The sequence below is a fragment of the Acyrthosiphon pisum genome, chromosome A2, assembly GCF_005508785.2.
Source record: "Acyrthosiphon pisum isolate AL4f chromosome A2, pea_aphid_22Mar2018_4r6ur, whole genome shotgun sequence".
NCBI classification, from domain to species: domain Eukaryota; kingdom Metazoa; phylum Arthropoda; class Insecta; order Hemiptera; family Aphididae; genus Acyrthosiphon; species Acyrthosiphon pisum.
The window spans coordinates 55758848-55782560 of NC_042495.1; the positions used below are offsets into that span (position 1 = coordinate 55758848).

The following is a 23713-nucleotide window of genomic DNA, read 5'->3' on the forward strand; positions in this document are numbered from 1 at the left end:
AAAAATTCTAAGAAATACATAAGCACAGTTTATTTTTATAGTCTATTTTAAGTTCAAATTTGGACGAAATTACATATTAAAAAACCTGGAATAAATATTTTATTTATTTTGTTGTAATTGTAATGATTGTATAATATTATTTGTGGGTACTTGAAACTTCTAAAGTATACTATTATATATCTATGATAGTACCACGGTTTGTTGTTGATGTATAACGCGTTACCTGATGGGTATTGTGATATGATTAATTTGGAATTTATTATTAATACCTATTATAGGTCAATTTTTTTTTAATACTATAGATAAGTATACCTACCTATAATAGGTATGTCTAATACCTAGACTGACAAACCGTCTCTGCTCAGAATCGTTTTTCTTATACAGTGATATTATATCATTGAATTCAAATTTAATGCTATCCATTATACAGTGACCCACTTGTAACCTACTGTACAGCAGAGCGACATCCACTTACCCACCTTTTTTTCTATTGAAATACACCGTGAAACTACGTCAAGGGAGTCGTAGTATGGTTAAATGTCGACGTAGTGATTGGGAGATTATATTATTATATACTATCGCAGTGTCGTTTTCGTCGAGAAAAAAAAGTATTTCATCGATTTCTTCATTTTTATTACTAGGGAAAGAGATACATAGATTCCGTCACAAAGAGCTGCAGTTAATTATTAATCTATCGATCTCGAAAATTTGAAGTTGTAGGTTTAAGTAACTCGAGGTTGAGCTAATTGTTTTTCGTACCAAAATACAATTGACAACTTTCTATAGTCGAACCAGGTTAATATGAAAAAAAAAATACAGATAAGTCATATCATCAAGCATATATTAATTGACACTTGAGTATAAGTACTTATATAAATTTATTGATAATATTATATAGCAACATTTTTTTCAAATCAACGCATAAAAAAACAACGATTTAACAAAGTCCTTGACAAATAATAAATGAAGTAGTATTTACATGAAAAATAAATTCCTTTCCAATATTCACATTATTAGAAATAAGGGGAAAAAAATATTAAGATTGACTTGTATTTTACTATTTATATATTTATATAGGTAATTATAATAGGAGTAACCAGTTTTACTACAGGTAAAAATATTGCCTATTGGTAGGTAACAAATCGACGGGTCCCTGAAAAAAACCGTTCATAGTATATCCTTTGATATACAAGTCATATGTGCCTGTGTGTATATAAGAAATAAGTATATTATATATGTTTGGGCCGGATCCATTTTATCCTGATCGTACCCGTCGGCGACGGCGTCTACAACACAGCAGGTAAATAGTTTAAAATAAAAACATTTTGTTTTTAAACCTTGAGAGAGTGGTTCACCTAAAACTAAAAAAAATTTGAAAAATACATACTAACGGAAACAGCCCCACGTCTGCGTCGAGTTGTTTGTATAAACGTATAAAATTATATAGGGGATAAAAATAATTGGTCGATATCGGTATTTTTTGACGTGCCATATCTGCAATAGAAAAAAAATGTATACAATTATTAATCTAATATTTATGTTTTTAAAATAATTTAAAATGTACATAGTACAATTGTACAAAGAGAATGCTTTTTTTCGCTGACCTTCTTCTGTTCATATTATGTTTAATTATGTTTTTTTTTCAATGCAACCTGGTGTTTGATATAAGATTTTACAGACTTGGAACGATAAAGTTTATTTTTCGATTCAAATAACACTCATAATAAATATTTGTTGTCGGCGTCGTTTAGAGTCCTATGCGTGCTGTACATCATTGTAGATATTATTTGTATTCGGGCACGGTAAATTCTCTCGTATAATTTATTAAAATAGCAATTTGTTGAAAAGGCTGCAAAGAAAGGATGAGAAACAACATTGGTGTTTTTATTAGTTTTTTTTGTTTATAGCTTTTTAAGAATAGTGTACGTTCGGTTTATGTTCTGTGGGTCAAACCAGAGATTTGGAATCGATTCAAAACCGTTGCCATGTTTTATTTCTCGTGTCATTCCATGTGGCACATCGGCTTAGGTACGAAAACGCACGAGTCTTATACATTACACGCAGTGTTATTTTTAATTTACACTTTTTCGCGTTAACACCCGTCGCATTATTTGCGAAGATAGCACAGAATTATTTTACAAAACGCATTAATCACTTCGTCGTCGTATCCAAAATCGTTTTCCCCGAGACAATTCTGTGATCGTTGTAATACCTTGTGTGTAGCTCTAAGTAATGACTTATAGCAACAACGGCGAGATTAAGAAAACAAAAAAAACGTAATCATATCGCGTTTATTGTTATACGTAGTTAAGAGGGCTGCTCTCGGGAGGGTTAAAAAAATGTATTTTTGGCGGTGTAACATAAAAAAAATGTTATGGTAGCGAGGTATAATATAAAAATTACCAACGAAACGTTCCGTTTATTTTGCGTCTGCCATGCCGTCTAGACACTGTTGAATAAAACCCGCGCGGATCGCTAAAGAGCAGCTTCGTATACGCGCGAAAGACGAACCGCGGCGGCGATCCGTCGCGTGTTCGTACTTTGTTGCTTTGGCGGCTGCAAACGAAAAACCGTCGTCGACGGTTATTACGACTTCGCCGCCACAATAGAGGTCAACGACCATTGCCAGCGGAGCTCTTCTCCCCCTCGTCGTGCACACGCCCCGCGCCTCAGCGACCAACTCGCGAGTGTGTGTGTGTGTGTGTGTGTGTGTGCGCGCGACCGTGTACTAATACTATACGGTATAATATAATATCTGTTTTCTTCCCTCTGCCGCACCGGTACAACCTCGTTCGTTCCCCAGAGACGACGACGACAAATAATAATAATAATATATAAGAATATAACACCGTCTTTGGGATGTTTTTTTCTTTATTTCCAAAAACACCACCGTGCCGAGCATGGGGGGCTGCACTGCGCGTTCGGCTGACGGACCGCCGATCGTGGCTTTTATCTTTTCTCGTTATTGTCACAATAATTGCAGTAGATATGGTATGGGTACATGACGTAAATAGTAATGTCGTCGCAATCGTCGCACCTGCAGTCCACGGCGGTCCGTTAGTGTAGTGTTGTTCCGTGTGCGTAATTTATTGTGCAAGTGTTTTCGGTTTGACGACGGCTATTAATAAAACAGCCTACCTCAGTAATTTTGTAAGTACTCTGTAAATATTCATCTGTTATAGGCTATATTGATAACCTATATTGATATCAAATCATATTTCTTAATATATAATATATTTTGCTAACCGGTCCACTAGAGAAAGAAATTGAAAACGACTTGTTAATCCTATCGCAGTATATTCAGCTAGACCTTAATTGAATTTGAAGAATTAATATATTATTATATACCACTAAACCACACGATGTTAAAGTAAACCTTAGTAATATGACGTGCTTATTCGTCTGATCCAATAACGCGACGGTCGGTGGCGGCATTGGCCTATCGACGAGATAATAATTGTTAAAGTCGAGTAATCCAATTGTAATTCACCCGTTAAACCACCCGGCGGGCAGCGGCGGCGTTGTCAAAATAATTTTCCTTGTCGTAATTTTTTTCTTTGCCTTTCTCCCCGAGTCACATCTAACGAAGTGGCATGTACGGTTTGCATTACGCCACTACGTTTACATTGTGCAGTAGTTCGATTACGATTTTTAATATAGTAACAATATTATCGCGTAATCTCGAAAACGGTAATTTATCTTTTATTTACGATAACACGGTATAGGTACCTATACGTTTGCCGGTTATATTGTGGGGTAGGTACGCGCCGTAAACCCGTCTCGCCGATTGGTAAGAGCATTAACCCGACAGTCAGCCGGGGCGCCGTAACTGGCTCTTAGCCGCCCCTCGTTTTTTTTTTGCGTGACTACGCCGTATCTAATATTAGGTGTGCCGTGTGCGCTGTGAGTTATGACAACGTTTTGGAATACTACTGAATCCTCCGGGCACTACACGAAAAACGAGCGCCCGCTGAAGTGTTTCCGCTGCCTGTCAAACGCAGTAATAGAATATTATATCGGTGGAAATGATCCACTGGAGGCGGAGGCTGTGTGGTCAAGAGAAGCGCTCTGCTAATGAAAATCACTGTTTATCGTTGTCGGCAGAAAGTGAAGGAAGTGTTATCGTGTGCGCGTTTCGTTCGGAACACATTTCTTCCAGTCGGCCGTAAAAAATAAAATGCCAACACTGTCGATAATAATAATAATAAGAGTAATATTTTTTTACGACCATAATAATAATAATAATAATTATAATAAACATTATTATTATTATTATTATTATAAGTAAAATGTTTTTTATTTTTATTATTTTTATTGGCTGAGTAAATGGTTCCGTATTCCATGGGGCGGTAAAGAGAGAGATATAGAAGGAGATCGAGATCCGGGCTCGGAGGCGTTCGATGGAAACTGTTAGCTGCAACAATCGTGTTACATAGAGGGTGTTCGCCGCCGCCGCCGCCGCCGCCGCCGTCATAGTTATCGTTATCGTCGACGACGATATTTTAGGGTGAACAAAAATTGCTGGCTGCGCACCCGATATACATGGATATTATTATACAGCGGTATTAATCCCCCTGTTGATTTGAAAAAAAACAAACTCGGACACGGTTTCCGATGAGGACACACACACACACACACACACACACCACTATTGATTTTCCGTGTCTTCGGGGTTCGTGTTCTCTCTCGGCGCGTGTATGTGTATAGTTCTTTATGGCTTCATGGGCACACTCACACAAATTTCGCTTAGCCGTACACGCCGCTCTATAAAAGTCCAATTCTCGTCATTAATTATTACCCACACAAGCGCCACGCGCGGGTGGCATTCACGTCGACCGCCACCTCCTCCGCCGCCAAAACAGCCACCATCACCACCGTATACAACAGACACTTTCGTCCGCCACCCGTCGCACTACATACCTTTTCACCACATCTACAACACTCGGGTCGGTTCTCTACATTGTGTGCATATTAAAACCACAATCGATATTTAGTATATGGTGTATGTGTAACGGCTATATAGGTATATAATATACACCAGTGTAAACGACGTCGGTGGTGGTGGTGGTGGTGGTAGCCGTCGTGGAGTCAGTGGTTCTCTAAAAAGATATGACCCGGCTACAGTACTTACATAATGCGTCGTTAGTGTATATAGTAAACATCGATACTGCCGCGTAAAAGCTTTATGCGTTATTTATTTATTACGACGTATGCAGAAAAACTGCATCGGCGACAGACGTGCAAAATAGCGAGTGAGAGGTGCAGGCGTTTGGCATTATCCGACACAGTGGCGCCTCGACTGATGGCTGTCGATACTCGATAGTGATTTTGCCGTTCAGCGGACTGGAGACAAGAAGGTTTTACTTTTAACAGCGTCACCCCGCAATAATTGCTATGAAATAATTATTATGAACCGATTTTTGCGAGACATAAATCGACTTGATGCATATCGCGTCGTTGCGGTGGTTGTCATCAACGATCGCGTATATCATGGCCAATAGACGTTTATCTGGTGTCTGTGCAGTGTTGGCGCACACGCAATCGATATCTTAGCAGATGCTTCTGTTGTTGACCTCGTAATTTGACAGTAGTTTTCCGGTTTTCCGTTTAAAACAATGGAAGGTGTAGTGTAAAAGCGTGGTCGGTGTGTATACATAATAATATTATATGTATGAAGTACGCATTCGTCGTCGTTTTAACCCCTTTAACACGGTTTCTAAATGTAATGCTACTAACTAAACGAGTAACGACTACTAAAACTATGTCGGACTGTTTTTATTTCCGCCACTTAATATTCAAAAGTATTCTCCCCATGGTAGGTAGTTGTAGGTATTATTTTTTATACACGTAGGTAATTATATGATTTACGACCAACGTCTTTCTATATTATGTTTTTTATTCTATAAATATATTGACATTTACAATACATACTAGGTGAAAAGACCTATTATTATATATTACATTATATGTATGTGGCTTACGTGTATTACACACTACGAAGCGACCTATGCAAGTATGCATACTTCGTTATAAACTTATAGTATAGTATTACTCACGGCGTAATTGACAAGAATACAAATACGCGTGTAGTGTCGTCGGTCGTTGTGTGTAATATGTGTTTGCAAATTATTGTCATATTATACTCTATCGGTAATTATCCCACGGCTGCAGTATACAATTGTGACGGCTGTAATGTTTCGACGAACTGTGTGCGAGATTTGACCCTCCTATGTATTGGCATCCGGCGGCTATATACACGTATTATATACATGTATGCGCACGTATATAGGTATGCCACCTGGAAATCTGTACACGGCATGTGTCAGGTGTGTGCACTCTCTGTAATGCGCAGGCAGCTGCCGATTTAAGAAAGGTTCCACCACCACTACCACAGTTAACCGGCGGCGGCAGCAACCGTGGTCTGGACGTCTGGCGAGTTCTAATGCTGTGGCTGCGGCTGCTGCTGCAGCGGTCGGGGTTAATCGGTGGATAAGCAAAAAAAAATCTTTTCCCGTTCTCTCGAGGTCTGTTGTCGGGCGGCAGCCGGTCCGCGGGGGCGCGTTTTTCGTTACACTACCTGTGGGATTCAACAGAATCTTTTGCGTATACAATAAAAACATTACCTGTCTCTCGTACCAGATGTTCCCTACCTAATACCTTTATATGTATATAATATATGTATATAATATATGTTCGCCGTTGTCTAGCTATAGCCCTGCGAGTATAGTTAAACAATTATAGGTATTTTTATTTTTTTTCACTAGTCCGTGTGTAGAGTTGTATCTATCTTACAAGTTTGTGACTGAATATATAATATTATGTTACACCTTCCATATCGCAGGATCGTGGCGCGTCCGTTATTATATTGAGTGATGGACAACCGTTAGTGTATGCAAATCCTTTGGACATCTGGTAAATCCCTTTTTATTATGTAGTGCTATATCTATTATATACTATATATAGTCTGCCAGGTGTAGTATTGACAGTGTTGTTGTTTCCGTTTTGCAGTATATATGCGCCGTGCTTATAGCTTATACTTGATACCATATAGAACGATACAATTTTTAATCCTTTCTCCCACTCGTATAATCTCGTCTGGACAATAATGAATCTATACGTGTCCCAAAAAGTATGGCCAATATTTATTTATGGTTTTTTTGTGTGTTTTACAGAATGGAACGGGAAAAACAACGTGAGAAAGAAAGGCAGTCTAGACAGCAACAAGTTTCCGAGAACAATGTCAAAGACAAGAAAGAACTGTTCGGCTCTCCAGTAAAGGTAATTTCTCGTTTGTAATTTATGTTTCGTGTCTTTATTTTTGTACCATCGCTTCAATTGTGCATGTATATTGTATACTTATAATATACTCTGTCGTCTGATTTGGGTGTGGTACAGATTAGCTGGCCTTCCGGATATTGCGAAGAACCGAGGAATTTCCTTTCTCCTCCGCCCGGAGAAAATGGGCAATTACTTATATTTTTGTCCCCACTCCCTACTCCTCACTCACCAACGTCACTGTACTTCTGATCCACTCCAGTGCTGTGGCTGATGACATTGCTGTTCCCTCTGATAGTAAGGGGGAGTAGAGGACCTTGGTTAAATCTTAGACCGTGCATAATATAATATACAATAAGACCAACGCTGCGCGGATATTATCTATATATTTTCTTCTGTATTATTACTCTGGGTGTTCCGATTTTCTAAGTTATTTTACACGAATATATAAATCTTTGTTAAGAAAGTGAGATGTAATCTAGCATTTTTTTGCGGAAAACATTTTCGATGCTTTTTCCGCACGACCGTCGTATAGCGTGTATAATATATCACGTGTAATGGAAATTAACACGTCGTGTTCGTATTGTATTCACCGCAAAAACGTATTATAGGTGAACGATGTAGGAAATTAATTTATATTTCACAACATTATCGTTGTGCGGCGTAGATAGTTTATCAACAAATTATTTCGAATTTTTGCGCCGTCCCTGGAATATACTGCGAAATATATATACATATATTGAGACATATTATATTATATTGTATTATATTAATATACATATAGGTATAACAGTTCCCACTATATTAAATAGTTAACCCTGTAGTCTGTATACATGTGCTCACTATACTGCAGTTATCAAAGGTTTCCGAGAAATACACGAAAAAAATTTAATTTTATAAACATTAATAATAATAATAATCTATACATTTGTTTTATTTGGAATTTCTTTATACTTTATCGTGTAAACATGATGTGTGGGGGTAATATACATTATATATTATATTAATATTATAAAACCAACTCAAGAAAATAATCGTTTTACTGGTGCAGACGAACAAAGATTTGTATTATATTAAATATATTATATTTTTATTTGTATCAAGCGTGTGATATAATATAATATTATTCATTTGTTATTTAATATTATATTTTATAGAATCGATAACATATTATAATTCTTTAACTTCGTTAACTACAAGTATTAAAATTATTTGTGGAGTGATTTTATAATAAAAAATATACATGATACTTAAACAATGTTCAATATTATGCATCCAAATACCATAAGACATCAAGTTAATGATAGGTTTTACTTGGTTTCTGACTAGCCCTGATGTATACACCGTATATATGATATCATAATACATTTAAGTGGATGGATATATTTTATATAATGTATAACTATAATAGTCGTATATGCGACGGACGCGTGCAGTGGCCCTTATACTTGTTTATCTATATATTGCCGTCCGCGAGATTTCAGCCGGCCGTTGACCTACACTGGCGTGCGATAGAGACAACGACAACGACAACGACAACGACCCCCCCACGATAATATGCATATATTGATATAATATGTATATGTAATACAAGTTATTATGAAATACTTTGGGCTGGATAGGGTTACACAAAAACGAGACGGCAATGTGCGATAAACGTATATTATATATATTATGCTGCTGCAGGGTTCAAAGGAATACAATTCATTTCACCTATAACACACACGACAACCGGTTGACTATGGTGAGAGAGGATTTGGGGGTGGTGATAGGGTTGTGTTCGAATATTGTTTTATTTACCGTGGCAATGTCGAGGGTGGCGTTAGATATTCATCGACTTATACATATTTTATGCTTTCTTTTGAACGAAATTCTTATTTTGTGATTTTAAATAAAAATACGCGTGCACCTTTATAATATATAGACGGCCATTATACCCCGAAGTATACTCGGGATAGTTGTATTTATCTGTACACCGCTGGTACGAATCTGGTCGTAATAGTAATATAATATTATATACATTCGATAAACAGCTGACTCGCCGATTGTGCGTTTTTATAATGAAATCCCCTTCGACGACCCTACCGACAACCACTATATACATACCTGTCTGCATAGTCTTGCTCATATATTATTATTATTATTATTATTTGTACATATAAAATAAAACATTGCCGCAGCCTGCGACGAGTAGTTATAATAATATAGTATCTATATAGTCGCACAGACCGTGCGCCGGATGAAATATATTCAGTGTCACGCGGAGCTCGCGATCTTTTCGATTTAAATAGGTACACACATTTATATTTGTTCTTTTCCGTCCCCGGTTATTTTTCCTTCTTTTTTTTTTTTTATAAGCTATAATGTCTCGAGTCCTTCTCTATATCTTTCTCTTTCTTTCTTTTGGTCATGTACGAGTATACGACTACGACGACGACGTCGTAGTAAAGTTATTTTGTCATCCCGCACACGTTCCACTCGTTTACAAAGGCAGTAAAGTCGATTCCCAATCACATCGGCATATCGTATATTATATTATATATAATAAAATACTATGTATCTGCGATCTGCCGTACGCGCTCCTGCACCATATTACTGCCACCGCTGCCGTTCCACATGTTTGAAGTTATACGTATATACATTATACAATGCAGCAGTAATGCGAAACCAGACTAGGTTTGTTCTGAACTAAAATTATAAGGTTTACCCGGAAAAAATGTAATCCGAGTTTGAGTTAAATATGAACGATTTTTTTTCTACTTTTATATTTTTATATATTATATGAATTCATATTATAAAAATCCGATTTATTCGGAAGTTATTTAATTTCCCAGTGTTCTACGCTTTAAATCGTTGCTGTTCATCGCCCGCTTGTAAAAGTACATTATTATGAAATACTTCGTAAAGTTACGTGAACGTAAATTCCGTAAAGATAACAAAAATAATTTGTTGTCATCGTGTAATAACAAACATATTCGAAATTTGTTGGACCTTATACGATCTACCTTGGACTCATTATAATGTACTGATGACTGTAGACTAACAGAAGTTGGTGTACGTAATGATTTGAATATAATGTATCGTTTCCAGAGCGTTGGTTTTTAACTTGTATTTTGTATCCACATTTGCGTAGTTAGGTTAGTTAATTTTTAAATTAATTGCTTTTAGTTGAATAATATATCATTAATTGATTTAATCTGTCTTCGACGTAATATACTTCATCGGGCGCGCAGGCATCAGGAAAGTGTATTATTATTATTTGTATAATATTGTGTCGACCTAAATACATTACGCAACATTAATGATTATTATACATAAACCACATTGTTTGAGACATTGCTGTGAGCTCTGTGCATTGAAATAACCTTATAGTAGATGTTTGTGTTTTCTTTAAATCATTATTACTATTACTGCTACACTACTTCTAGTGCCACAGTGATATCCTTAAGACTTTAAATAATTAATATGGAGGGCTAGAATCAACCAATTTAATATGTTTAATATTATAATAATATTATACAATTTACAACTCTTCATACAGACATACAGTGTAAGGTATTTCTAGTCGGCTATCAAAATCATTTTTCCTGACACGAAATCACAGAATTTTCTTCGAGCGTGTATGAGCGGTACGGTGTATTCCCCTTGACCTACTAATACAATATCTTAGTGTATTTAAGATTTTTTTCTCCCTCGGCTGTTATCTAATTATTATCCACTGCTGTTGTATTTGTCGTTGGGACAAAGGGGGCGTGGCACATAAATTACTTTGTCTAATGCCAATTCATTTATACGAAACGAAGTTAATAGAAATGTGTCACGGAGACAACGGCCCCTTAATGTTATTAAAACCGGAAATCGTTTCCGAAGTATAGAGGCAATTTTAGAGATTTCTACTTTTAAGTGCAACTGCCGCGCGCCGTCAGTGCATTTTGAGTGGATAAAAACTGTTTCCTCTCGCTCCCTCCGGTCACTGCCCTTTCTTCGGTGAAAAAGCGTTTCAGCGTTAACGTTTTTTCGACAAATTAATATTACAACTACAATCGGTTTAAAACAAAAACATAATCAAAATAAACGAATGTATGGTAAACGTTAGTGCGCTTATTACAGTCAATCTCAATTCGGCGGCATTCACCAAACATTATGGCTTTAATTATTGTATATTATATGTTATTATAACGACGGTGGAAGTCTGTGTTATTTGCGCGGCTAGTGACGTAGTTATATCATGTGTCATTTAAATTTTTTATTTTATCATTAAAAAAAAAATGTTTTCGTTTTTTTGCGTCACATGCGCGTAAGTCTAATGTCTATTATTCGATTGTGTATGATTTAACGGCGCTGGAACCATTGTGTCATTGCAACTCACTATTGTAGGTCATCGCTGTTTTTCAATCTGCCGCGTTTCGTCTTCGGAACTTCTTCGTCGTTTATCCCGATGTTCTAGTCCGAGGCGCAGTGTTAGTAGCGGTTCATATGCCACGAGTCAAAGTGGGACAATCGCCCGACCACGACAGTATTGTACCTTGTAATAATACAAATATAACAAAAATTGATTAATTTTGAGTCTGATTCAATCGTTGTCCATCAAACACGCTGCGTTGTTGTATACAATTATTATTACACAACTACCTGCATATTCGCAAATAGGAATATTTTCGACGTGTCTGTATGTAGACTAATTACATCAATACATCATACATGCAATTATAAAGCATGAAGTTATACTATTCTCTGCAGTTTATCCGGTCTATCGCGGACATGAATTTTAATTAAAGTTGTTCTAAGCTTCAATTTTAAATAACCCGTATACGTATACAATCCGTTATGTGCGTTGTATGTGCATACGTATGCAAATTATAGTGACTATATTAAATACATGTATAGGTACTATCACGTGTAGCGTTCTGAAAACTTTTACGTGCAATCGTATTAGCTTTTGTTTTAAATATTCGTAGTTCGTTTACGGGTAAGTGCATCTCGTAGTACTTTAAGACTTTAAATAATCCGTTCAAATTTAATCGAATGCGTGAGAAGATGAAGATTTCTTGAAAATCGAATAATATGTTATAATAAACTATAAAGTATTAGTAGTAGTGCAATAGAAAATAATGCTTCGTAATCGCAGATTTCTAGAAACTGCGAAAAGTGTACAGTACTTTCCGTTCTCCAAACTTTTGCAAGTTTTGTTAGTAAACTATGTCTTTATTGTTACCTGCAACTTTAGTTTGACCTGAGTTTCCACTAAATATTAATTTCAGAGATTTAGATGACTATAGGTATATTAAAGTATACCTACCTATGTATATTAAATTTACAACATTTGTATATAATAAAAACTCCAGTTTTCAAGCAGTTTTTAATAATGAATTAATTGGAAATACAGATGAAAACTAGGTTAAGAGTATTGCAATGATCTGCAGGGGTTGTGGAGCGAAATTGTCGGCATCTTGCAAGACAGGCGTCTAGCTGAGGTTTCAAGTAACAATAATTACGTATTGCATTCTGAAGAGTTATCGTTATTTATTCATAATAAATTATGTTTGCAAAACGTTTAAATAATATTATCTGTAAATAATTTTATCTGCATTATGGGTTTGTGCAGTGTAGAGTTTCACGTGATGTCTCATATCAATGTAAGTCTGCATAGTGATTTTTATTCGCAGATTTGAATTGACGGACTGACGTACGGTGAGATTACGCCTTATTTTTATATTCCTCTGACGCAACGATAGATGAAACCATTACTATTAATTAACTAAACAGAAATCGCAAACACGCGTGATTAAAAAAAAAGACGCCTCCCACGCTCCGAACGTGTTGTCGTAAAAATTATATTGTTAGCTTTTTACCCCTTGTGTCAAATAAATCCTGAAATGTGTACACTATAATATAATATTATGAACGACCATTAACCTCCTCTTGTTTTACGAATACGCACACACAATTCCACTCGATTGCCTTATCCCCGTACTGTTACAAAATTGCATAGGCCTTTTTATAATAATAATAATTGTTGTTGTAATGTTGTATCAACATATATTTTAACTATAAACGTGTTTCTAGGTATATAACCTAGGCTATATAAGACTCATTTGCGAATGAAGCGCAACAAATTGACCGATAAGTCTACTGTGACCTCTAAAGATAAGTATTGTTAAATGTGTTTAGATATAAATTCCGTTTTATTTTTAAGTGGTTATTTTTTCATTTCACGTCCATAAAATTAAACGAGAAACACGCGACCTTGTCAGTGGGCTGCAACAACATTTAATGCGTATATAATCAAAGGTCTTTAAACCCGAATAAAAAAAAAAAAAAACAATAGATAGTGAAAATGTTTTCATATTTTAGGTTGAACGATTCTTTATTTTATAATTTATTTAAATATCTGTTTTTGATCTTGTGCATGCTACACGGCTTAAGTAAGTGTGCGTTCTTCAAAAACCGAAGTCAAGAGTTTTATCAAGAGTAAATGTAATTTAAAGTTTGTCCTTGTAGAGAAATTCTTCTAGTCTTGTTACAATTTAGTAATATTCTGATTTTTGTGTAGCACTTTTTGGTGGTTTCGCATAAAAATTATCTATTAAATTACTCTATTTTTGAGAAGAACATATTAAGAATCTTGACCTTGTTGTGATGAATATATAAGATAATGAATGATGGTGAGTTTAAACAATTGTACCAGATGCCAGATAGAGACGACTCTAGTGGGCCGGTCATGCGCATAGAGAAAAGAAGGAGTACGTCTGATCCAACTTTATGTGCCAAAAGGAATGAGAGAGACCCATGGGTCTTCCGTGGAAAAATGGGAAGATCGGGTAATGAGCGATGTATAAAAAGTTTAGTCTGCGACGAATTGGCGAGATTTAGCAATGAATAGAGAGAAGTGGTAGGGAACATGTTTGATAGCAAGATATTTAAGTCGCATACTATAGAAGAAGTTTAGTTATTATATAGAATTGACGTGGATAATCTTCTCTAGTTGATGAATTTCAAAAACTATTGTACCGTATCCTCATTCATCGTGCAAATATTCACGCCAATGGTATATAATCAGCACCAATCAATATGTTTGGTGTGCTCCAGGCTACTACAAAGTTTCCTTTACCCCCAGAGTCCTCGAGTTCCCTCCGTTAGATACGCGTTACCTTATTAAATTATATTGACCTATACATATATCATATACCTATACATTTATACTTTATTCCTAAACTAATACTTAACTTTACTTACTATTAATCACATCACAAATGGTCACCCAACCCCAGGACACCAGAGATGCTTCTTCTTGTTCTTGAATCACTTGATACCCATCGCTGGCTCAGACTTATTCTCTTCGTTTCCTGAATATCCCTAAATTCCTTAAGTCTTCGACATCACTCGTCATCAATAATATCAATTTCACACACATTAACATGCACAGCATGAAAAAAAGTAATAAACTGCATAGTATTTTTGGCTTTTCTCGAGAAAATTGCATAACACCGTTGGCGTGTAACACTGCAACAGCATATTTGAAACTATATAATATTATTAACACTATTAATATACATATTCATGTATACGAAAGTTAAACCTGTTCCTACTATTACCCAATATTATCTTTCCTGTTACTGCGGTCTGCGACTAGTGACTATTATACTAGCTATATTATACTATTATACTAAATTGTATTTACACTGTAATATGTAGGATATATTTCTTGAAATTAAAACATTTATTATTTTAATGTTGGAATTTTGTTTATAATTGTTATTGTTGATTACGCACGGTTTTCTGACCATTTGTTAGATAATATAATAATAATCAATATTCAAGTATGTATACACTTCATTAAAACAACTCGAATGGGGAATTCAACGTTTGTCATAAATTTCCACGATCACAAAAGATGTGTTTAAAATCGGAGTACACAAAATAAAAAAGTCACAGCATTAATCCTCCCCCTTACGCCGTAGTCTACCACGTATATGGTTTCAGAAACCGTTGGATATTTTTGAATTTCGATACTTGAATAATAATTACGATTTTACGGCTATTTTTTCGCTCCGGCCCCAAGACTGTTTAGGTGTGACACGTGTTCGTATGTAGACTGTAGACGTGAACGTATTGTTATTCTTCACGGGGGCGCACGCAATAGACTACCAATAATGAAGATCCGAAAAACGTTTAATTATAAATCCTCGTTTTAATAAACGCAAACAATGTTAATTATAAATGTTTTTTCGGCCGGATAATATTTTGTATGGTGTGTTAACGGTACATTTTATTTGCGTACGACGTTTCGCTCATGTAAAATGAATGCGCCGCACACTGAATGAGTCTATATTATTATGACAGATTATTTAATTATTACTATGGATGGTATACCGTATGTCCGTATACTTAGTACCTAGTGTCTACGTGCATTGTACGGGTTCGCTTAACGTCTGTGTACTTGTGTCGTTGCCTTGGAGAGTACCTAATTATTTCGTTTCGTGTCGTAATTCAGATTGACATTGCACAATCTATAATTACGCTATTTAATTTCGCGTTTTTATCGCCATATTATTATTATTATTGTTGTCTGATGCAGTCTCGTTACTCACTTTTGTTGTTGTTTTGTGGTTTTTGAAATGTTATCGATACTTACGATTCAGTTCAAATCGACTTTACGCTATACAATAAAGTATATTATATTCATTTGTATAATACGGGCATATTATTATAGGTAATCGTTCTTGGCCGTTAAAAAACTAGGCGACGCGGTCAATATAATATAGTCGATACGCAAAAACGAAAAAGAGCTTCACGAACGCACCACCCGTCACCCCATCGGATACAAAACGGGCTTATCGTCATTACCATAATGGTCTCTCTTTTTTTTCGCCTCACTTTGAGTTATTGAGTGCCGTGATCTATATATTATTATATATCCCAGTCGCCTTCGTAGTAATGCATAACGATTTCGCTATAGAATTAATGTGCATTTATATAATCGGTTTTCTTGACATATTTTATTAAAACTGTGTACGTCTATACTACATATAAAATGAATTCACAATTTTTGCATATCGAGTTGTCTGTCGCTGGACAACAGATAACGCGTTATTATTATATTATTGCTGCGTCGTCTCTTAAGAAATTATGGATACAATTAGGTATATAGAAAAATAGTGTTCTTCACCTTGAATCATATTATTTAAACCGTGGGGGTAGTACATGTATTTACTATAAACAATATTGCAGGTATTGATTTAATTTGTATTCGATTTTTATGTTTCGTTAAAAAAAATGTACGCATCGGTTTAGGTTTGGCATAAATATAATTGTTGAAACGTATCGTACGGATTGTTTGTTCTATAATCATAATATATATATATATTATATTACCATTGTGTATTGGATGAACGAGCAAATTTTAAAATCATTATTTTGTTATACAGTTGATTTTTAGCTGCGTTTTCTTCATCGTATGTAGTTGTGTAGGTTTTATTTAATATAATATGTCAAAAATAATGTGCGAACTTGCTGACATTTTTCCGATTCGAGACTATTGGAATAATCAATTTTTATTCAGTATATTTATTCGAAGTCAGGCTATATTAGAACTGTTTCAGTAAAAAAAAAACTCGACCTATGATTTTATGATTACCTACTATAATTGTGTAATACCATGTATTTATGATATACACATTACACATGAATACTGTATATATTGTTGAGCTGGTTTATTACTTATTAAGTTAGTTCTCATACTTATTATTGGAATAAATTACTTATTATAAATTGTTTATTTATTATGATTCCTTTCCTTTGAATATTGTTGGTTTTTTTGGTATTTATTTATTATATTCTACATTTCAATGGTTATTTATTTCGTTCCATTTCGTTCCATTTTAATATTTCTTTTTATTATGATTATTAATGATGAAACGCCAGAAACGATTTTTAAATTTAAGTTTAATATTATAATTTTTAATGTAATTAAAACTACTGATATATGTGTATAATTAACGTGCAATAAAATATTAGCAAGAAATAGAAACATTATTATGTTCGTTCATCATGAAATTATTGTTGTGCCATGAGTATTGCGTTTGTAATGTACAAAATTAAAAGTTTTGCGCTATATTACTATTACGAAAGTAGACAAAATGAGACTTGCATTAATTAACTAAATGTTATTTAAAATTAAATACTTGTCAGTTTTTAATATATTTATTTTTCGTACCATATTAATTTATTTTATGATGATTTTGCTTACAAAATAAATTTAATCGAAAAGGTAATAGATAAGAAAACTAGGAATATATTTTATACGAGTTGTATCGTCCATTGGGTGTATTAGTGTATCATACCAAATTATTTATTAATGTCCTAAAGAGTCCAATTTAATTTCGTTTACAATGATATGAATAGTAATAATTATAATTTGTTCGTTGACAAAATCAATGTATAAACTAATGAATTATAGTGTGCATTTTCATAACTGTGGACCAACTTAATTTTCAAAGTGTTTAGTGCGTATTTTGCCTATTCAATGTAAACTTTTTCCCATTGATTGAATTATTGATAAGTGATTTTATTTTATACAATACGTTATTATTTTAAGAATAAGTATATTGTTTTCATACATTTATTGTACAAGCCAAGAAGTGCTACATTTTACTATACTTACTATTCTTTCAATAAATTATTTAACAACCTTAAAATTCTAAGTATTGTAATAGGTAACTAATAAATAATAAGCAATGACAGTTGCAAAAATATATTCATCATTAACTTACTCTGAACACTTTAATTAACGTTCCAGTCAGGACACGTAACTATCGGACTTGGGTTGTTTTATAATGATTAGGTAATTATTAAAATCAATAGAACCTGTAACCTTGTCTAGATTGTACTTCTCGAACATTGTTAATTTACTATAACATTATATTTTGTAAGTATAATTTATACTGTTTAAAAACAATGAATTCATTTTTTGAATATTAATATTATATTGTGTATTTATTATGGAATTAAAATACAAATAATAAACTAATAACATTATAACAAAATACATTCCCTTAACCTAGATTTGTCACATTTACCATTCGTGATATAATTAAATAGTTACTTTAAAGTAACTGTTAAACTCATGTATAATTATTATGAAGTTATTTAACTATTATGGAAATCGCACTCACAAGATAATTCCAAAATAAATAGGCATGTTTAGTTTCCTTGGTTGAATTTTGGAGTAAGAAAATAAAGCGATAATTGTTTAAATGTACTTGTAATAATAATAAGACATAAAATAAAATATAAAATCATGAACAAATACAAATTTAAATAATTAATAACAAAATATTAGGACAAATTTATTTTTGAGTACTAATCTATTCATTATTATTATAATAATTTTTTGGTTAACGAATAAAATTCTCTGTTTATATTCAAAATACTTAGGTTTTAATATCTCACGGAAGTAAATTCATTTCTAAAACCAATTTTGCTGATTTCTAGATAAAACCATATTTTGTTAAGCAAATAAATATTGTTTAGAGATATAATAGTAAATAATATAGCAAAAATAAAATTTTAGACTAATCTATATTTAGTGAATATTAGTTTTATGGATTCACACCCTCCCCACTCGGCCATCCTGCTTTCCAGTTCCCATACACATATTAGCACATTACACACCGAGCGTCGTAACGTCAAATTATTATTATTACTGGTAACCCTCTAGACGACGTTCTGTCCAATATTGTTCTCCCACCAGTCACTACTCGGCGATGCACAGTTGTATACTAGCTGTACCTACTTGGCAATATTATTTATATATAATATAATATAATATTATTGTAAAATAATAACGCGTGACGTATGAGAGAGGTATAAAAAAAAGCGATTGTAATCGCGCCCCTCTTATATTGTTACGTCTCGAGGCTCACGGTTTACTGCGTGGTGTTGGGGGTAGGGATAGATCCGATCGGCCTGTATAATACCTGTACCGTGTAAAAGCCACAGTAAAAAGAAGTAGTAGTAGTAGTAGTATTATGATATAGCAGTATTGTAGTAGTGGTGGTACAGTGTTATAATAATGTACCCACCGCCACCTCGTCCTCCTACCACGTTCTAATTTTCTCGTTACCACCGTGTGTTCCAGGTGGACGATGCAAACGACGATGAACAGAGCCAGCTGATCCAGAGTCAGTTGGGTTCGTTCGACGACGCCAAACCGTACTTGGACCTGGTGTTCAGCTGCGGAATCGCCGGCATGCCGCCGAGTCCCGCACCTCCGCCTCCGCCGTCGTCTTCGTCGCTGTCCGTCGCCGGTATGATGCAACACCACCACTCGTCGTCATCGTCATATCCCTCCTCGTCGTCTGCAGCCGTCTCCGCAGCATCAGCCAAATCACACCATCACGCCTCCACCGCCGCTGCCGCTGTGATCAGCCAACAACAGTCGTCGTCCAGGAGATCAGTATCGCCCGCGTCCGGCGGTGGATCCGTGGCACCCACTGTCGCGGCGTCCTTTAAGAAACCGACCGTCACGTCGCACGCCATGGCCAGGTCCTCATCATCCGGGGGCGGCGGCGGCTCCTCTTCCTCAGCGCACTTTCAACCACCCGCCAACCCACCCAGGTATGTACCGCGACCGCAGTACAATATTATATAATATTCATCATAATTCAGTACTTAAATTGGAAAAAAATAGAGAGGGAATTCAATAGTATAAATAAAACCTTGCAAAGATCTAAATTTCTTATTGATTAGGATATAATAATTAGAAAGGGTACTTACGTTGAAATATTTTTTAAAAAGGAGTACTCCGTCCCCTCCAATTCTAGCGCTGATTAAACTGTTATGCGTAATAGGTTATAGGTATCACGGCCACTACCGCAATACTTCGCCGTGACGCGCTAATAGTTTTTAACTTTTACGTCTGGTCGAGATTTTTGATTAATTAATCGAAAAGCAAAAATCTCCACCGTCGAAACGTAGGTACCACGCGCTCCGACTAATTGTGTATTCAATATTCCACGCGGACTTACAGCGCCTGTCGGATTAATTCCGTTTTTAATTAAACTATTGTATCCGCAGAATTAATTGCACATATATATAATATTTTTATAACATTAGTAAATTACATATTATTTTGTTCCGTTTTAACGTTTTCACTAGTTTTTGCTACCACCTATCCGCGCATCGTAACGGTACGTTTCTAACGTTTCTTCGTATCGAACACGGCCACGATTTTTCAGCGATACTCGACGTCGTTCCATTTTATAAGTTGTTTAGTGGTGGTAGGGGGGGATAAGTGTAGTGGTGGTATTAAGTTGGTAATACAACAACTGTTATACTATATTGGTCACAGGGAAATATCGAAAAGGCTCATTTGACGATTTCGTAGAACCCACTTTTCTCCTATACTCCGGTGGCAATGAAAGTTTTTTGCCAGTCTTAAGTTCACAACATTGATGTTGCCTACATTGTTGCATTAATAGGTTACCGTTGACATTTTAATGTCTGGTCTATTTCAAATGTCAACCAGCATATATTTCATTCGAAAACAATATAATAATATATATTATTATTGTAATATGCTAGATCTTAGATCTTTGGCTTTGTATTTTATTATTTGATCGTTGTTATGTGTGTTTGTGTTGAAGATAATATAAGTAGTTTAGTTGTGGTTTATGTGTAACGGATATTATGTATGTATACGTGTTCAGTGTTATGGGTATAATGAATTCACGATTTAATTAAATTAATTAATAATGTTGGTGCTTTCTTTTTTTGTAAAACTTAATCCACGTCTACATTATTATAATATAGTATTATAAAATATTTAAATGTGTTAGCGACAGTTAAAAAAGAAGGCTCATCCACTAATATGGTAATATTTATTTTAATATGTACATTTTTGTTGTTTTGGTACATTTCAAATGTATGACAACTTATTGTATTGACTCTTATGTACATGCACGTTTCATTTTTAATTATCTTTTAAAAAAATAAATCATTGAAATACCGAACTCAATTAATCCCAAATAAAATGTTATTAGAAGAATTTGCCTATTATTTATGTAGGTTTAGTTATATCTTATAATTTTTAAACCTAATTTTAAATAGAATTTAAATATAAATACATTTAAAATCTTTTACTAGTATTTATAATCAATGATATAACTGTGGTCTGTGGAAGACTGAATGAGATGTTATGTTATTTTAAAATGATAGTAGTACTTAATAATATCAAATTGTTTTAACTTGTAACTTATGTTAATACTATGATATAATTTCTTCGATAGTTTATGGTGTTTAATTTTCATATCTATTTAAATAAATTAAGTATATTATATATATTATTTTTATGGACTTACCTATGTAATATTATCTATTATAAATGGACTATGTCCATTTTACGTAACTTTATTATGTCCGAAATATTTTATAATTTGAAAATTATATTATAATATATACTGCACATTTATTAATTAAAATTGAATTTGATCCCAAATTGTAAAAATAATTTTTTGCATACAATATACTGTATATTATAATAATTATTAATATGGATGATTGATCATCTATATTATTATTTATTAGCTATACATTGAGTGTGATGGGTTTGAAGTGTGTGTAATTTATGCTTTTTCAATTGTGAATATTATGTATTATTTAACCTAGTTTTGCAAAATTTAATTTTAGACAGGTATTTTGGTAAACTGATAAACTATTTTACAACTAGGTTACGTAAGTAAATCGGTTCACTTGTTGACACTAATTATAGTAAATATTATTTAAATACAAAACTAATGGATAATATTATGTAGTCGGGAATTATCATTATTTTACTTATTTTTTAAATTTAAATTTTATCCATTGATTTAAAATCAAAATTACCTGTGTACTATGTTTAATGAATTAATTGTCGTTGAATTTAATCGATTTACTTAATGTATTCTTACATTTATCAAATAAATATATTAATCAATGCTCGTTGTTCAATAATAGATCTATTGTTGTTTCTTGCATATATTATAATTGTATTTTCCTTTTTTTGATTATGCACATAGTGTTATCTATACCTACCCATTATAAAGTTAATGCCTTAATAGCATTTTAATTTCGTCCGTTGTTTTTATAATTTCTCTAATAATTTTCAGTTCAAATTGCGTTAACGACAAAACCTTATCTCGTGGAGGGGCTGAACTATTTAAATTCGTTTAATAGTTTAATTTAATTTCTAAATTCCGAACACTAATTACCTTAAATCTATCTTAATATTATATAATAGGTAGTACAATTTAATTTCTAAGATTGCGAAACTTTGACCGTAGTATATCGGACTCGGTTATACCTCAGGATGCTATAACCGTCGATTCCTTAAATTTAAACTTCGATTTACGATTGCGGATTATTATTCGGCATCTTCGAATAGAAGGAAAAATGTGGCAAATCACTCAAGCGGTTTACGAGACTTAGCAGTTAGCAGTTTTATATATAAAATGTATAATATAAATAGAGAAACGAACAAAGAGGACGAAAATAATCTGAGAATTGCCGTGCAGAATAGGTGAATAAATGTTTCAAACTTAAAGTCGTTTAAAACACAAAACTATAGATAAATCCGATGCGTGGATGTCGTGGCTCTATACCTTGCAGTAGTTGTTCTATAACGAAATATTGTATGTATTCGACGCGGGATAAGGGGATAAAAGTGTCCAAATAATAATATAAAAAAGAGGAAAAAGTATTTTCTACCGAACGTAAAAAAGCGAGCAATCAATAAGCAGAAAAATGTATTTCTTCTACTCCTGGAAAGGGGAGGGAGCAATTTTAACGTGTGAAGAAGACAAACGACAACGTGTTTTAGTTAATATGTGTATAGGTATATTTATGTACCTACGTCGATTATTTTATAACGTCGTGTGGAACCCCTCTCCTGCCTGGACACGAACGCCTTTTGGTTATCAACGTTTTGCATTCACCGGTCACTGTATTATAATATGACTGTTATTATGTTATTATCCCGCGTAGACGAAACTAAACATTTTAAATAGTTTAGGTTAACCTAATAGACTGGCGGCGGCCCATAAATGTGTATATAAATTATAGATATTAGATGTGTGAATAAAATATTGTGTATTATTTATTATTATTTAAAGTATAATAGCTGTTTGTACAAAGAGACTAATGAATAATCATAACAATTATTTATGAATGTTACCAATTCTTTAAATTCTTCGATATTTATATTTTTAAAGACTTTATTATCAAATAACACAAGTCCTACCAGTTCGTATTATCGGCGGTTGTTTTTTCAGTTGTTTATTAATTATCGAAGAAACGTATTTGGTTTCATCAATACACGGACCGGACGGGTCGTAATATAATTTCGGATAATATTTTGATATCGGCGATGGTGTTATACATCATGTGTGTTTTTGGCAATCAT

The 23713-nt window shown here is 34.0% G+C and overlaps 1 protein-coding gene across 5 annotated transcripts in view; it reads left to right on the forward strand.

Annotated features, from left to right (window-relative positions):
• LOC100167841 (AF4/FMR2 family member 1) overlaps positions 1–23713 on the forward strand; it is a 161684-nt gene that overhangs the window by 111123 nt on the left and 26848 nt on the right. For all 5 annotated transcript variants that reach the window (XM_029489700.1, XM_029489697.1, XM_029489698.1 and 2 more), the window contains 2 exons: positions 7173–7278; positions 19415–19893. In XM_029489700.1, coding sequence (XP_029345560.1) covers positions 7173–7278; positions 19415–19893 — 585 coding nt within the window. The remainder of the gene's footprint in view (positions 1–7172; positions 7279–19414; positions 19894–23713) is intronic.